The sequence below is a fragment of the Dryobates pubescens genome, chromosome W (assembly GCF_014839835.1).
Source record: "Dryobates pubescens isolate bDryPub1 chromosome W, bDryPub1.pri, whole genome shotgun sequence".
In the NCBI taxonomy this organism is placed as follows: domain Eukaryota; kingdom Metazoa; phylum Chordata; class Aves; order Piciformes; family Picidae; genus Dryobates; species Dryobates pubescens.
In genome coordinates, this window is record NC_071656.1 from 2,022,419 (window position 1) to 2,040,504 (window position 18,086).

At 46.9% G+C, this 18,086-nt stretch overlaps 1 protein-coding gene across 1 annotated transcript in view; it reads left to right on the top strand.

Annotated features, from left to right (window-relative positions):
- Positions 1–9,558, top strand: part of LOC128899328 (mothers against decapentaplegic homolog 2-like) — a 168,393-nt gene extending 158,835 nt beyond the window's left edge. Inside the window, exon 12 of the mRNA XM_054177719.1 lies at positions 9,053–9,558. Coding sequence (XP_054033694.1) covers positions 9,053–9,176 — 124 coding nt within the window. The 3' untranslated portion in view covers positions 9,177–9,558. The remainder of the gene's footprint in view (positions 1–9,052) is intronic.
- Positions 9,559–18,086: the final 8,528 nt, after the last annotated feature.

Genomic DNA, 18,086 nt, shown 5'->3' on the forward strand with positions numbered 1-18,086 from the left:
CACTTCTACCCCTACCAGTATGTATTTTTTCCCATGTGAGGGTCGGAGGGGACCCACATAATCAATTTGCCATGTGCTCCATAGCACCTTGTCTTTCTTAATATGCTGGGCTGGAGCCAGACCAGGATGGTTAGCTTTTAATGTAACCTGGCACTGAGGGCAGGCTGAAACAATGGTTTCGCATGTGGTCAGAGAAACTGGCCACCCCCTGGATCTGCATTCGTAGTAAAGGTCTGACTTACCTGAGTGACCTCTTTTAATATGTAGCCACTCAGCCAGTCGCTCCCACTCCTTTTCCTCACGATCAACTACACTGATTTTTGCTAAGTCATCTACTTGCTGATTCCAAGTAGCAGCAGGGGTTTGCTTCTTAGAGTGTCCCTTCACCCATCCTACTCTGATAGTCCTGGCTCGACTTATCTCTAGTAGTCTTTGCCAGTCAGTTGCCCTCCAAACTGGTGTGTTGCCAACTATCCATTGATTTGCTTCCCACTGGCAAATCCATTCGGTGGCACCTTTGAAAGTGGCATACAAATCAGTGTAGATGGTCTCTGCACCATTTTCCACAGCTAGCATGAGGGCACGCAGTTCTCCCACTTGGGCACTGCCTTCACCCTCTTCAATGACAGTCCTGTCTGTGCCAATTTCCAGTGCTGCAGCTTTATAATGCCACTGTGATCCTACCCTTTGGGCAGATGCATCGGTGAACCACACTCCTTCAGTATTGGCATCAGCAGTCAATTCAGGTGCTACCTGAATAGGAGACGGCTTGTAGGGCTGGCATAGAGGAACAGTATGTGGGTTGATGGGCTGCTGCAATTTGGACACCTTTGTGGGTCCCTCTCTTAGAGGCATAAGCTGAGCCATCCCTTCCAGATAGGCATACCATTTTCTCACGGTAGCCATCTGAGCAATTCCCTCTGGTGGAGGGGTTCCATTTAGGATTGCTTTGAGCAAAGGGAATGGGCCCTGCACTACGATATCCTGCGTAGTGCGCAGCTTCTCGGCCTCTTTGACAGCCCGGGTCAAAGACAGGAGTCCCTTCTCCCATTCAGAGTATCTCTTTTCAGCATCTTTGAATGCTGTTGAAGAGAATAAAAGAGCTCTGTTCGGGCCTTTGGGTCCTCTTTGAAAAACCCCACAATAGGAAGCATGTTCAGAAAAGCCCCATTCTGCCCTTAAGGGGTCATGTGGGTGCAAAGGGCCCAATTTCTGGTAAGCCTTTAATTCGTCCTTCAAGACTTTTAGGCTTTCAGTGTGCCTTGGGGTCCAGTCCCAGACTCTGTTCTTTTTAAGCAGGTCATAGAGGGGACGAGCAATTACTGAGAAACCTGGAATATGTTTTCTCCAGTAACCCAAGGTACCCAAGAGCCGCTGAAGCTCCCTTTTGTTATTGGGAAGTTGATCCCTTTCAATAGCCTCAAGAGCATCCTCTGGCACTGATACTGCTCCTGCAACCCACCAGGATCCAAGAAACTTAATCTCTTGGCTTGGGCCTTGACATTTGTCTCGTGGGACTTGTAACCCATTTTTGGTTAAAAGATCCCAGATCGCTGCAGCTACTGAACCCACCTTACCTTTGTCATTTCCCCCAACAAAGATGTCATCTATGTACTGGTACACACTTACATCTTTTGGGACTTCAATGGTGTCTAACAGTGCTGCTAGGGAATTGTGTGCCATGGTTCCTGAGTGCTTGTACCCCTGGGGAAGACGATTGAAGGTGAATTGGGAACCTTGCCATGTGAAAGCGAACTGTGGTTTGTCTTCCTCACGTAGAGGGATCATAAAGTACATGTCCTTAATGTCCAGTGAAGCCATCCAAGTGTGTGATGCAGCTCGGATTGCTGTCACGATGGATGTCAGGCTTGGGACTGCAGCAGTGAGAGGAGGTGTGTTGCTATTGAGTCTTCTGTAGTCAATGGTGAGTCTCCATCGTCCGTCAGGTTTACGCACTGGCCACACTGGTGAGTTATAGGGTGAGTGTGTCCTGGTGATGATTTGTCTCTTTTCCAGGTCTGCAATCACCTCAGTGATACCTTGTCAGGCTGCTGCTGGTAGGGAATATTGTGCAACACATGTGATGCTCGATTTGGGTAAGGGTGGAGCAATTTGGAGAGTGCCTACCCGAGTGGTTCTGGTCCCTTTTGCTCCTACTCCATAGGAGCCAAAGCACCACAAGGTACCGTTAGGGAGATGCCACCGTTTGCCAGCTAAAACATCAAATCCAAGGATGTTCTCTGGGTATGGACTCAGGGCCACTTCTACCAGGGTACTCCGCTTGTCGCCAGGAAGCCACAACCTTGTTTTGGCTAAATGGCATGTATGAGGCATTCCTGTAACACCCTGTATCTTTATCTTCTTGCGGGATGGTAAGATCCTCAAGCGTTTGGCTTGTTGCACATTCAAAACACTGATCTGTGCCCCAGTGTCAATAAGGAATTTTACAGCAGTTCGATCAGGTCCAGTGGGAATCAAAATGAAAGGCTCTGGATCCTCAGACCATTGACAAGTGTTAACAAAGCGATGAGTGAGGCCTGGACCAGTTACCGCTGTGTCTAGTTTTTTGGCTTTTTATCAGGGCTCTGGCGGCGAGGTATGAAGGGGTTAGCATCCTTGCTGAGTGAAACAGTTTTAGGACTGCCGCTTCCAGCTTCATTCTCCTTGCCGCAGCGATCACTTCTGTAGTTGTCCTCTTTCCAGCTGCCAGATTTATTTTGCAAGGCCAGCACTATTCCTTTTAACTGTCCTGTTGCTAATGGCGCTATCACGGATTCAGGTACATTCAGAGACTGTGCTAGTCGATACCATTTCTCTCTGGGTGAGAAGAATCTCTTAGAAGTACGCTGTTTATCTCTCCGGCGGTGGGAATTTCTCCCTCGGGGACTTCCCGGATGACTGCGATCTGACTCCGTGCTGCTGCTTGAGCTCGCAGAAGTTGCAGTAGGGGATGCCTTAGCGTGGCGCACTTCCTGCTTCTTCCCCCGCGGCGTCGCCGCGTGGTTGCTTTTGAAGCCGGTATGGTGTCTGTCGCTGGGAGTTTTGGTCGTGAGCGTATGGTCAGAATAGCCCAGGTCTCGGCCCTTGTGGGATAATGCCATTAGAAGCTCTTCCCAAGTCATGTGGTGTTCCCGGGAATTAGCAGAGGCATTATTCCTTTCGATTACTTGTTCAATTTCCTCCTTTTTGGCATCACATACATTTTTTAGACCCGGCGGCAGACCACGGATTAGAATTTTGAGTCGCACTGGGTTAATTGGGGCATCTAATGGGGAAGAATATGCCCCGTGATCGTACATTGCTTGAACGCACGCCAACCTTTTAATTGTGGCAGTAAGTTCAGCCGAACTTGTAACCCTCACTTCTGTTGGTTCATCTCTATCTATAGGGTCTAAACTTCCAGCCCAGTGAGCGATACGGGAAGTTAACGAGTGATGTCCCTCTGGACCCATCCCCAAAAATACCTCATGGCCCCATGAACAGCCTTTTGCTTCATTACGGTTCAAAATAATTGTATCCCCGCCCAATTCCATAATGCGATACAAAAAGTCTGTTACCGACTTGTCCGGTTCTCGTGAGAACGTCTCCTGCAGCTCCCGAAGCTTTGCTCCGCTATAGGGGCGAACGGAGGTAGTTGTTGTCCCTCGGCCGCCGTGGCCATCCGTGTATTGCTCTTTAAGAACGGGACGTAAATACACGGCTTTGCTCCGTACGGGTTCGTCTTCCGAACTGTAATCCGTATCGCCCCAGTCAGACGGGTTTCTCTCCGTTTGGTAGCTCCGGTATTTTTTCCAGACTATGCTCCTTGGAGCACTGCTAGCAGGCGGATTTAATTCGCGCGCTGCTGCTGATGTGCTGGGCTGAACGGGTGAATCGGGACTCGCTGTTTGGAGCGTCGGCAGCTCCAAGGAGACCGTGGGTCTAAAGTCTTGCGCTACGGTGGGACTCGCTATTTTTAAGTTCTTTCCGCGAGACTGCGGTGGGGGGAATTCGTAAAAGGAGGGTACGGGAGATATGGGTCCGGGAGCGACATCGCGGCCGCGGGGCTCCTCAGGGCTAGGCGGCTGGGAGATCCCAGGGAGGTTTGAATTAGAGTCTGTGTCTGATCCCGCAAATGCCTTGAGAGTAGCGTTGCTTTCTTTAATTTGCAATGTAAACAAGTCATGAAGTTTACCATTTTGTGCCTCAGCCTTTCCTAACTCTCTTTCCAGGGAGTTATTTTTTAGCTCGAGTTTTTTAATCTCTTCTTGCAATGCTGTAAATTCGTCTTGTGCTCGCATTATGCAAGCCCCGATCGCAGTAACTCTTTCCTTGGTTACTGCGGTTGGGTCAGCGCATAGCTCGACCACGTATTCGGCTAATTTCGTAGTAATTTGGTCCGGATTTGTCAGATTTTCTATAGCCCATTGTATATCGGATCGTGTCATCACGTATCCCATTCTGTAAAGACAGTCACTTATTGGATAACCCTTGCACTGCGCCATTAATGTCGTGAATATGCCCTCAGAAAATGAGCGGCAGATACACCAATGAAAATATATGTTAAATTTATTTATAAACTCTGTAACGGGGTATTTACAGTCACCCTTCACAGGTATCAATATCCGGTTAGTGAAACAATCTTTACAGAATGTTTAAATGTGGGCAATTGAATCAAACAATTCACAGAACCTAAAATCGAAATTAATTCAGAAAGCGGCGGGGGGAGGGGTTGGTCGGTGACCGGCAACCCTCCACTCGGAGAAATCCAAACGCTACCTCAACTGGAAACTATAAAGAAAGGCTTGACTTACAAGCTGAGGACTTCGTGAGATCTCTCCTTAATAATATTTATAGTCCAGAAACGTGGCACGGATGTGCCGTAAGACGGAGACAGGAAATGGCGCTGGCCGCGTGGCTGCACCGCGTAGCTGCTGCTCCTCCCAGGACACAAAGGTCTCCTGCTTGAGGGGGGGCTGTGGCAGGTCAGCGACGCTGGTTCACACGGGCTGCTAGCGCTCCTCCTGCAGCAAGGGATCGCGTCGTGGTTGATCCCACGGGATACTGTCCACGGCACCGCACGCAGCTTGGTGACGGTGGCAAAGGAGCGTGAGGTCTCTTGGGGCACTGGCTTGAGTCCCGGGCGAGGTGGACTACGGCAGCACTGGCACGCACACACTCACAGGCTCCAACGCGATGTGTGGGATGGCTCGTTTACCAAATGACCTCTGTTTACCATTTGCCCCAGTGAATACTGGCCCAATGAGCATTCTGTTGCTAACGCAAGGTTAACCAATGGACTAACACCTACCAAATATGGTGTAAGTACGTGCTATGCCCAGGCTGTTTACCTGGACTCAGTGGCGCCAGGATCCCCCCTGTTGCCCCCAGAAAGAAGCGGGAAACAAAAAGGTTTAACACTCAGAAGAGTATATTCCAGAAATGTTTGGGGCACAATCCTGACCATAAGCATCCTTCACTACACCCCCAACTAATTGGAAATTACCCCAGAGTAAATTCTCCCCAAAAAAACAAACTCAGAACTTAGAAGCAAAATGAAAGTTATATTTACAAAAGGTAAGCTAAAATCTAGAAGTATAAAATGCAATTAATATGTACAAAATATATTTACATATATTTATAACTCAACAATCAGAAGTACCCCTCTGGGCAGTCCATGGGGACTGTTAATAACCTCCTCCCCTCCCTCCCTTCCCTTCCCCGTACCTCACACAGAGTAGTCAAAACAGAGATTATCCTGGCAAGGCCACAAAGAGAGAGAAAAGTTGCAAGCAGAAGCAACAGAAGAAGAAAGAACTACCTGTGCAACCAAGTATAAGCTATTCAGCAAACAAATGGAATGATATATACCTATCAGTTGTTATTGTTCTGTGTCCAATAGTAATTTATTTACCTTTTTTTTTACTCTAAGTCTATGGAAAATCCCTACTCTTATTTTGCAATTAGGAACTAGGGTAAAGTTCCACCTTCAAACTATAACAACGCTATAGACACTGGGATCAAGTGCACCATCAGCAAGTTCACAGATGACACCAAGCTGAGTGGTGCTGTCCATGTGCCAGAGGGATGGGATGTCATCCAGAGGGACCTGGACAAGTTAGAGGTGAGCCCAGGAGAACCTCATGAGGTTTTACAAGAGCAAGTGCAGGGTTCTGCACCTGGGCCAGAACAACCCTCACTATCAATACAGACTAGGGGATGAGGTGACAGAAAGCAGCCCTGTTAGAAAAGGACTTGGTGCTGATGGACAAGAAGCTGGACAAAAGTAGACAGTGTGCGCTTGCATCCCAGAAGGCCAGTCGCATCTTGGGCTGCATCAAAAGATGTGTGGCCAGCAGATCGAATGAGGTGATTCTGCCACTTTGCTCTGGTGAGACTTCACCTGGAGTACTGCATCCAGATCTGGAGCCCTCAATATAGGAAGGACATGGAGTTGATGGAGCGGGTCCAAAGGAAGGCCACAAAAATTGTTGGAATGCATGCACGGACTCCCATGTAGATGAAGCAGGAATCATTTATTGGTACAGAACAAGCAGTTTATATAGGAAAAATCTAGCAGGCTAAGCAATTCCCTGACATTTTTGTACCCCTGTGTGGTGGTTCGAAAGGAAAGGCTCTGCTTTCCCTCCCCCACTGAGAAAGAGACCACAGCTAAACCCAGTCGGAGAAATGAGATTATATTTTACAAGGAAACAGATTAGATGTAACACAACAAATACAGGTATTTTACAGTATATACAGGAATATACAGCAAATGAACTCAACCAGAAACCAGACCCCCCACAGAGGGGGCTTCCCCCTGTGCCCCCTTCACCCCCCTACCTCCCTTCTCCCCCAAAAGAGGTAGAAGAAGAGACGAAAAGGGAGTTAGTACAGCAAGCGGAGGCCTATGCACAGGGAGTTAGTTCTTATCTTTTGGCAAGAAGCCCAGAAGCAGATCCAGCCGAGAGGGACAGTGAAGGAAGGAAGACTGAGAGAAAGTTCCCAGCTCCCCCGGGTCCAATCTGACCTCCCACAATCCTACCAATGAAATTCGTTTAGAATACCAAAATATTTTACAAACATTTAGCCAGTGTGCCCCTTCCTTAAAGGCACAGCGTCAAACGGCCACAAAAGGCTCTGCTTTCCCTCCCCCACTGAGAAAGAGACCACGGCTAAACCCAGTCGGAGAAATGAGAGTATATTTTACAAGGAAACAGATTATATGTAACACAACAAATACAGGTATTTTACAATATGTACAGGAATATACAGCAAATGAACTCAACCAGAAACCAGACCCCCCACAGAGGGGGCTTCCCCCTGTGCCCCCTTCACCCCCCTACCTCCCTTCTCCCCCAAAGAGGTAGAAGATGAGAAGAAAGGGGAGTTAGTACAGCAGACAGAGGCCTATGCACAGGGAGTTAGTTCTTATCTTAGTTGGCCAGAATCCCAGAAGCAGAATCCAGCCGAAAGGGACAGCGAAGGAAGGAAGACTGAGAGAAAGTTCCCAGCTCCCCTAGGTCCAATCTCACCTCCCCCCTCCTTGGCCAATGAAATTCGTTTAGACTACCAAAATATTTTATAAACATTTAGCCAGTGTGCCCCTTTCTTAAAGGCACAGCGTCAAACGGCCACACCCTGTTGCTAATTGAGTTTTCTTCTTTGATATGCAGCTGTCCATTGTTATCTTCATCCCATAACAGGTTGAGCTGTTCTTGCATGGAGGCAAGTGTCCTTCTGTCTCACACTTCAGGTTGTTTACTGCAGTCAGCTCCTCTTATCATCAAGCCATTCTTCCATTATCAGTGGCCTGTTGTTCTTTCTTGTCCTGAAACCTTCCATAGGTATTTTCTGCTCTCCCACAAAAAATTATCAGGGGGTTGGAGCCCCTCTGCTATGAAGACAGGCTGAGGGACCTGGAGTTGTTCAGTCTGGAAAAGAGGAGGCTCCAGGGAGATCTAATAGTGGCCTTTCAGTACCTGAAGGGGGCCTACAAGAAGGATGGAGAGAGACTGTTCACAAAGGCCTGTATTGATAGGACGAGGGGCAACGGCTTCAAACCAGAGAAGAGTAGATTTAGATTAGATGTTAGGAACAAGTTCTTCACCATGACGGTAGTGGAACACTGGAACAGGTTGCCCAGGAAGGTGGTTGGGGCCCCATCCCTGGAGATATTCAAAGTGAGGCTCAACAGGCCTCTGGGTAACCTGATCTAGTTGAAGATGCCTTTGCTTACTGCAGAGGGGATTGGACTAGATGACCTTGGGAGGTCCCTTCCAACCCAGACCATTCTATGATCCTATAATTCTATGATTCTATGAGAGAAACACATTTTTTACTTAGATTGTTTGTGTGAGTATGTTACAGTACAACACAAATGTAAAAGTGTAACATTACAGGAAATCAGAGATAAAGTTTGGTATTCCTTTGAGATAGTATCAATTAGCACAGTATAACCACACACTATGTTTTGACATAGCGTTTCTGACAATGTCTAGCAGTTTCCTTATACATTTAACTTGTCAAATGGCTACAAAAAGCCAGAACTTATGATCACCGTAGTATTGTGCTGTTTGGCCATGCTGACAGTGCAGAGTCAAATGTTTCTATTCCATATTTCTCAGTAGTTGTCTACAAAATTCAAGCCCAGTTATGCTTGAAGATGGTTGATAAACATCTGCACACAGCTATCTGTGATGTGAACACCATGTTGGTTGGACAATCTTCAGTATTATTTCTTTTTAGAAGTAAATCTCTTGGTGTGGCACTTGAAGCAAATGCTGCAGTTCTTATTTACTGGAGCAGAATATTCTTGATGTATTATGGACAAGTATGTGATTATCAATTTGTCTTATAGATGTGGGGTGTTTGGGGTATTTTATTTGTTTGTTTTGTGCAGCTTTTTTTCTTTCAAAGGCTGTCTGAAAAAAAGATTAGCAACAGTTATGGCAGTGGTTGCAGATTTTTATCTTTCTGTATAGTAGATATGAATGGAAACATATCTGATTATATGATTGAAAACTATGGTAGCCAAAGCTACTTTCTGACTTTCCTATTCTTTATTTTCTAGACGGCAAACAGTAACAAGCACTCCTTGCTGGATTGAACTTCATCTGAATGGACCTCTACAATGGTTGGACAAAGTATTGACTCAGATGGGCTCCCCTTCAGTACGCTGCTCCAGCATGTCATAAAATTCCTTCCTCTGTTACCAGTGGGCTAAATATCAAGTCCAATCAACAGACATAATATAACAGCTCATCTGTCATAGTATGTGTGTGGTCCCCATGAACTGCTTACTATCTCAAAAGGTTTTGAAATTAAAAACAGCACTTGGTCTCATTAGTTAAAGCACCTTGTGGATTCTGTTTCCTGTACTCTAATAATAGATGAAAATTTAGTGTATAGAAATACCTTCTTCAGAAAGAAGGAACAGTTCTAAAGATTCTTAATTGTGTTTTTATTGGATATATATTTGAGTGTCCTAATGGTTTATCAATAACATGAATAACTAAGTATACATACAGGTAATGTATCATGTTCTCAAGTTTCACAGTATCATGCTGGTCTACATTTTAGTTCACATAAATAGTTGTTTGTTTTCTTGATTGAGGCAAATATAAAATTCCAAGACTTCTTTATTCTTTTATATTTTTTATATAAGCATGTTTTTGAGTTGTCCTAAACATGAAAAGCAGACTTTCCTTGTAGAAAATCTTAACTTTTTGTTGCCTTCTTAAAGAAAATCTCTCCATTTCAAGAGAAAGAAATGTCTTGAGATTCACCTGTGAAATCTTAAAACACTTTATATGCTTAATGGGACCCAAAATGAATTCATGTTATAAATTGTGAGTATTCATCACACTAGGAGTCTACTTTTCCCTACCTGAGTTGATGCACCCATTGCCAGCAGTATTGCTGACACTGATATAATTTGGGAAATTTTTTTGTATGTTAAATCACTGAAATCAGTGGAATGAGAATTTTACCATAGCATTGGATAGTGGATTAAGTAAACAAGATTATTGGTTTCTCTCTTTAGAGATCTGTATTTTTTTCATCAAACAGATGTCACTAAAAATCATAGGTTTTAGTTTTTGGAGCCAGATATTTTGAAAAATCCTTTCCCAAGGTAAACTAGACTCTTGTATAGGTTTTAATAGATGCGGCTTCTTAACATATTTCAGTAACAGAATTTAAATTTTTGATCTGAGTGGCTTTGTATAGCTTACATACCAGAACATATGCATTCATTATGTCATAATGGGCCTTGTTATCAAAACCAGCTACTTCTGCAATATCTCTAGGATAGTGGTTACTGAGGTATGACCAATGAAGGAGGACTTCTAGGTTCTTTGTGACAGTGTATGTTATTGTGAACCCTTGGACACTACAGTTGCATCATGTTACAAATATTCTGGAACATATTCTACAAATAAGTCTAGGTTGGGGAAGGGTTGGGAAACTGTATAGAAGGGTTATTCTGACTTGAAAAATATGCATTTTACTAACAATCTTGTGATCTAGCTATCTGTCAGCCTTTTGGTTTTGTGCCAGTAGCAGGATCACCTTTGTCTTTTTTCCCATTGTTTCTTCCATTATGCTAATATTGTACTTTGAGTACAGCTAGTGATAATTTATCTTTCAGAACAAAAATGTGGCCAGTGTTACAACTTCTAATCGACTGAACTGATGATAGTGATGGATATTTTTATGCCATACAGCATAGAAGCAATACCAAAAATCAAGCCTTGAAACAGTGGGCCAGACACCTTTAATAAAATTGTCAAGGCAGTTACCAGTTTGTGCTAGTTTTACCAGTAAACTAATGTATTGGAAGAATTTGTGAACCTAAGAAATAAGCTTCATGTGTGTTGCATTTGCCTAATATGTGAATACATTAATAAAAGTTTTAATTCTCATAATGGTTGGGCTTTTGATTAATTGATGTATATATTTTCTGTTGGAGGTTAGGAACCATTATAATCCATTCAAATAAATGACACAAGTGTGCTGCATATTGTGGCCCAAAAGGTATGGTTTAGTTGTTAAAATAATTTCTTATGCAGCTATTGTGGGTGTTCTAGATCTGTGTGTGTTTAATGATACAGACTCCAGATATAATTTATTTATTGATTTATTAATAAATTAATACAGCAAATATATTTTAAAAATATTAATAACTTTTTATTAATATGAAAAATGTCAAAAAATATATCAAATAGGTTTGGTGTATGGCTGGAATATATATTTACAGTGGGAATGTACACTATTTAGGCAATATAACAATTTTAAACAATTTTAAGAAAAACAGACAAATAACTGGGAAAGAGAATCCCCAGCGCAATGTGGTGCTCAACCACAGGGGGAGACTCGCCATGAACTGTTAAACAAAGGAGGCAATAAACTAGTTACTCACAGATGAGTTCCACCCAAGTAGGGGTGGTGCTCCTGCTGTATATTAGCTGTTGAGGCTGTGAGGCGCTCTCGTGCGCCTGGCGTGGCAAAAGACTGACGGCAGGGGTGCCATGCTGTCTCGATGGCTGGTCTAACTTCAGCATGATGGCAGGCTTTATGATGCGTTTCTGCAAAGGTCTCTTGCATCTTCCTGGGTAAACTGAGGCATGGCACGAATTTCAGTTGCAAGGCAAGCGAGGCTTGGCTTCTTGGCTTGCAGTAAGTAGGGCTCATGGCTTCTCAGACAGATCTTGGACAAAGCACGGTGAGTCCAGGCAAGGCAAAGTGAATACAATTCAGCCTGTATTCATCATTTGCCTGAGATACATTTTCAGCCAATAGGGCACCTGAAGCCAGCAGTTACCCAATGAAATGGGATTTTGCCAGGCTGTGACCATAAAAGGCAGAACCATAGGCCTGGCCTAGGAGAAGCATGGCCAGTGTACATGCTCTGTAACCATAAAGGGAGAATATGTCCCTCTGTTTACCAGACATACTGGTGCCTGTTCTTTTGTCCATTTTCCTGCATTTCCCTGGACTCCTGGGGGGGAGGGAGGGGAGAGGGGTGTAGTGAAGGATGCTTATGGTCAGGATTGTGCCCCAAACATTTCTAGAACATACTCCTCTGAGTGTTAACCCTCTTTTTGTTTCCCTCTCCTTTCTGGGGGCAACAGGGGGGATCCTGGCGCCACCGAGTCCAGGTAAACAGCCTGGGCATAGCATATACTTACACCATATTTGGTAGGTGTTAGTCCATTGGTTAATCTTGCGTTAGCAACAGACTGCTCATTGGGCCAGTATTCACTGGGGCAAATGGTAAATAGGGGTCGTTTGGTAAACGAGCCCCCCCACATCGTGTTGGAGCCTGTGAGTGTGTGCATGCCAGTGCTGCCGTAGTCCACCTTGCTCGAGACTCAAGCCAGTGCCCCAAGAAACCTCACGCTCCTTTGCCACCGTCACCCTGCTGCGTGCGGTGCCGTGGACAGTATCCCGTGGGATCAACCACGACGCAATCCATTGCTGGAGGAGGAGCACCAGTAGCCCGTGTGAGCCAGAAGTTGGTTTCTGCTGGTGATGTGACGATTTAGGCAAGAAATCTGCCTGTCTGAGGTTGAACTCTGCTGGTTTCCCTTGAAAATGAACAGGTATCAGATGGAAATCGACAGATAGTGTCTGGAAATCATGTCCTTTGATTATGATCACGACTGGATTGTGGAGGAAAAGTTGGTTTCTGCTGGTGATGTGACGATTTAGGCAAGAAATCTGCCTGTCTGAGATTGAACTCTGCTGGTTTCCCATGAAAATCAACAGCTATCAGATGCAAATCGACAGATCGTGTCTGGAAATCTAGTGTTTTGATTCTGAACTCTACTGGATTGTGGAGGAAAAGTTGGTTTCTGATGGTGATGTGGCGATTTAGGCAAGAAATCTGCCTGTCTGAGGTTGAACTCTGCTGCATTCCCATGAAAATCAACAGGTATCACATGGAAATCGACCGATAGTGCCTGGAAATGTTGTGCTTTGATTATGAACTCTACTGGATTGTGGAGGAATGTGCTGGGTTGAGGCAGCCCCCTCTCTCCCCACCACGGGCAGGAATAAAACACTCAGACAAACGGATTGCAAAAGTGATGAAAGTTTAAATAGAAAGCAGTGAATGTTACAGAGAACCCAAAGCGCAGTGACAAAGAAAGATCCCAAAGCAAACCCAGAGGCATCCCATCCCCACCTGAGGGTACACCCGAGACCCTCAGGGCTCCTTCTTCCCCCTCCCTCTGCTGGGCTAGTCTCAGCTGGCCAGGCCTGAGACTGCCCATCCCCCCGTGGCCTTGGGCCTAGTCAGGCCCAAAGCCAGGAGACATCTCCCCCAGTTACCGGCTGGCGGAGGAGGAAGAAAAGAGAACGTGCTAGACTCCGCACTGGATCTTATAGTGGTGCAAAGAATTATGGTAGGAAATACACAATTTCCTGTGTCCATCCCTCTGGGCTGGACTTCTGGACACAGGAAGTGAACACACCAGGGGGGCACCCAGCTCAAACTGCAACATGCCACCCATGTATTTCATACCATAATCTCTGCACCTAAACACATCATCAAATCAGAAATCTTCTGATGACATGTCCGGCGAAGTCCACATCTTCATCTGGGCGTCCACTCAACCAGTCTCTCATTTAGGCTCAAGTGTCAGTCCATTCCAGTCCTTCTCCTCTCATCTAATGGAACCTCCCGCGATGCAGAGTTCACTCTTCTGCAGTGCAAGCTCTTCATGGATCCGTTGGACATCCTGGTCACCTGGAAAGAACCTCACAACTTCTCAACCAAACCTTCATTCCCATCTCTATCTACTCAGCGGCATATTTCCACCCCTGGGGCAAGCCAGTCAGAACAATCAGGCTCTGCTGCTTTTCCACCCCTCCAGGAAATAGCACGCTGAGCCTCTCTCAACAGTGCACGGACCTATCCCAAGCCCAGTGCTGACCACTTCCAGCCGCGGCCCGAGGCTCCACAGACGCATGCCACAGGTACACCGCCCCTCCACTGGGCGTTCGCGTACCGCAGATGTGGCAGCTCCAAGTACACAGCCCCACCCCGGGAGAGGGAGGGGCTGCTCCACAACCCGCTGAGAAGAAGGGAGGTGGAGCCAGGTGCTAGGCGCCATTTTCGGAACTCGTCCGAAAACGTCGGGGAAGAGAACAGGGCTGGCCCCGCCGCCGCTCCGAGTGCACGACCCAAGCCGCCGCCGCTGCTCCGAGCACACGGCTCGGCCCTCAGCCGCCGCAGCCCAAGTGCACGGCCGGGGCCGCCGTTGCCGACCCGGGCGCACGGCCAGACCCGCCACCGCCACAGCCCGAGCAGGACGGCCCGGGCCGCCGTTCGGCGCTCCGAGCGCACGGCTCGGCCCTCCGGCGCCGCAACCCGAGCATACAGCAGGGCTCCAGCCACCTCTACCGCCGCGGTACAGAATCAAAATCGCCTCCACCCCTCGGGCATTCAAACGGCTCCTCCAGAGAAAGCCATAAACGCGTCCCCAGGGCCCTTGAGAACAGCTTTCGAACTGAGTTCCCGTTCGCCCTTCCTGGGTATCGGGAGCCGGGCTCGCCCGCTCCACCGCGGCTGGCCCTACCCCGCAGCGAGAACGGACCTGACTTTGATTTGCTCGCCGCTGCCCCCTCCGCCACTTCACCCCCCGCCGCTTCTGCCGCTCCACAGAGAGTAAAGGTGGAGGAGGGGCAGGTCCCGCATTCTTAAGCGATGCCCCAGTTCCGATGGTTAAGAGCCACCCCTGCTTGAAATAGCAGGAGGGGCTCTGTGCCACCGGCTACGCACCAGGTGTCCCCTGGCAATCCACGAGAACTCACACAATCACCCCAACAACAACACTTTGAGCCCCAACTGCCAGAAAACCAGAACGACGCCCAGAACAAAATTTAAACTCTCTTATCTTTTGCAATCCGATCTGCAGAATGCACACAATAGCAAACTCCTCTCCTGCCTGGCTCGCCAAAAATGTGGTGGGTTTAGAGGGAGACACCCCCCCCCCACAAGAACCATCCTCTGCTACCAAGAATGTGCTGGGTTGAGGCAGCCCCCTCTCTCCCCACCACGGGCAGGAATAAAACACTCAGACAAACGGATTGCAAAAGTGATGAAAGTTTAAATAGAAAGCGGTGAAATGTTACAGAGAACCCAAAGCGCAGTGACAAAGAAAGATCCCAAAGCAAACCCAGAGGCATCCCATTCCCACCTGAGGGTACACCCGAGACCCTCAGGGCTCCTTCTTCCCCCTCCCTCTGCTGGGCTGGTCTCAGCTGGCCAGGCCTGAGACTGCCCATCCCCCCGTGGCCTTGGGCCTAGCCAGGCCCAAAGCCAGGAGACATCTCCCCCAGTTACCGGCTGGCGGAGGAGGAAGAAAAGAGAACGTGCTAGACTCCGCACTGGATCTTATAGTGGTGCAAAGAATTATGGTAGGAAATACACAATTTCCTGTGTCCATCCCTCTGGGCTGGACTTCTGGACACAGGAAGTGAACACACCAGGGGGGCACCCAGCTCAAACTGCAACAAGGAAAAGTTGGTTTCTGCTGGTGATGTGATGATTTAGGCAAGAAATCTGCCTGTCTGAGGTTGAACTCTGCTGGTTTCCCATGAAAATCAACAGGTATCAGATGGAAATCGACAGATAGTGTCAGGCAATGTTCCGCTTTGATTCTGAACTCTCCTCCATTGTGGAGGAAATGTTGGTTTCTGCTGGTGATGTGACGATTTAGGCAAGAAATCTGCCTTTCTGAGGTTGAACTCTGCTGGTTACCCATGAAAATCAACAGGTATCAGATGGAAATCGACAGATAGTATCTGGAAATCTTGTGTTTTGATTCTGAACTCTACTGGATTGTGGAGGAAAAGTTGGTTTCTGCTGGTGATGTGGCGATTTAGGCAAGAAATCTGACTGTCTGAGGCTGAACTCCACTGGTTTCCCATGAAAATCAACAGGTATCAGATGGAAATCGGCAGATAGTGCCTGGTAATGTTGTGCTTTGATACTGAACTCTCCTCCACTGTGGAGGAGAAGTTGGTTTCTGCTGGTGATGTGACTAGGCAAGAAATCTGCCTGTCTGAGGTTGAACACACATTTCGGGGTTCTCAGAAATACAGTAGTTTTGCTGTGATACTTTCACTGCATGGGAATCCTGCCGACTACGCCAATTAAATGTCTCGGTCTGGAGAGGGAAGGAGACTAGTTCTTTTGAATATTCCCGTGCTGTGAAATTAATTGGCACAAACGAGGCCAAAATATCAACAGCTAGACTATTTATTACATAAATAAAATGGAAATAAGAAGGGGAGAGGGAGAAGATAGAGAGGGAGAGAGAGAAGAGAGAGAGAGAAGAGGAAAGGAATCATATTACCACACCCCTCACCCACCCCAAGACAGTTTGAGTCTGTGGAGGAAAGGTGCTGCATGAGGTGCTGGGTTTGTGCTGAGGCTTTGTCTGGAGATGCGATGTGATCCCTCTGGGCCGCCTGGGTTGTAGAGAAAGGGTGCTGAGGCTTTGGCTGGAGAATAGATGAGGTCCCTCTGGACAGCGTGGGTCAGCTCCATGAGTGGCAGCAAGCAGGACTTAGGACACAGAGAGAGGGTTCAGTCTGTTTCCTTCCTTCTCAGCAGCATGGTCCTCCTTCAGCATTTTTCTCTCTGCGTTTTTCTTCCCTCCATTGCGGTTTTTTTCCCCTGCAGTTTTCTTTCCTCTGAGCCAGTAGTGGTCAAGTCTTTTATACAGTTTTTAGTCCTTAGGTATGTGTCCGAGCATTGTCCCTCAGGAATTCAGGAGCCAGGAAATCATAAGTATCCAGATATCGTTCCCCAGGAAGTCTTTCTGTGTATTCATGTGAGTTTGGACAGTGGTCTGGATGGAGGGGGGGGGGGCTCCGCCTCCTTCCTCTCCATCTCCCTGCCTACCCACTTATCACACATCAGGAGACAGGTGGAGAGTCCATTGACTCATCACCCTCCCTTCCTGGGGGTATCTGATAGCTGTCTTGAAGGCGTGATGGCTGGGTCCTTGGGTCATTGTTATAGGCCAGCTGCAGTCCAGTGTTATCACGATGCAATGCAAGGTGATTTGCATCCAGGATTGGTACTGTCTGGGCAAGCAGCAAGTGATTTTATCTTTGTTGAGTCACACCAGGAGTAGACTCTTAGAGTTTCCCATGAAAATCAACAGGTATCAGTGTGAAATCGACTGATAGTGCCTGGAAATGTTGTGCTTGGATTATGATCACGACTGGATTGTGCAGGAAAAGTTGGTTTCTGCTGGTGATGTGACGATTTAGGCAAGAAATCTGCCAGTCTGAGGTTGAACTCTGCCGGTTTCCCATGAAAATCAACAGGTATCAGATGGAAATCGACCGATAGTGCCTGGAAATGTTGTGCTTGGATTCTGAACTCGACTGGATTGTGTAGGAAAAGTTGGTTTCTGCTGGTGATGTGACGATTTAGGCAAGAAATCTGCCTGTCTGAGGTTGAACTCTGCTGGTTTCCCATGAAAATCAACAGGTATCAGATGGAAATCGACAGATAGTGTCTGGAAATCATGTCCTTTGATTATGATCATGACTGGATTGTGGAGGAAAAGTTGGTTTCTGCTGGTGATGCGACGATTTAGGCAAGAAATCTGCCAGTCTGAGGTTGAACTCTGCCGGTTTCCCATGAAAATCAACAGGTATCAGATGGAAATCGACCGATAGTGCCTGGAAATGTTGTGCTTGGATTCTGAACTCGACTGGATTGTGTAGGAAAAGTTGGTTTCTGCTGGTGATGCGACGATTTTGGCAAGAAATCTTCCTGTCTGAGGTTGAACTCTGCTGGCTTCTGTGGCCGTTTGATGCTGTGCCTTTAAGAAAGGGGTACACTGGCTAAATGTTTATAAAATATTTTGGTATTCTAAATGAATTTCATTGGCCAAGTAAGGTGGGAGGTGAGATTGGACCCAGGGGAGCTGGGAACTTTCTCTCAGTCTTCCTCCCTTCGCTGTTCCTTTCAGCTGGATCTGCTTCTGGGCTTCTTGCCAACAGATAAGAACTAACTCACTCCCTATAACAGGCCTGTCCGCTTCTTCCCCTGTCCTGCTAACCATCCTCGTCTCTTC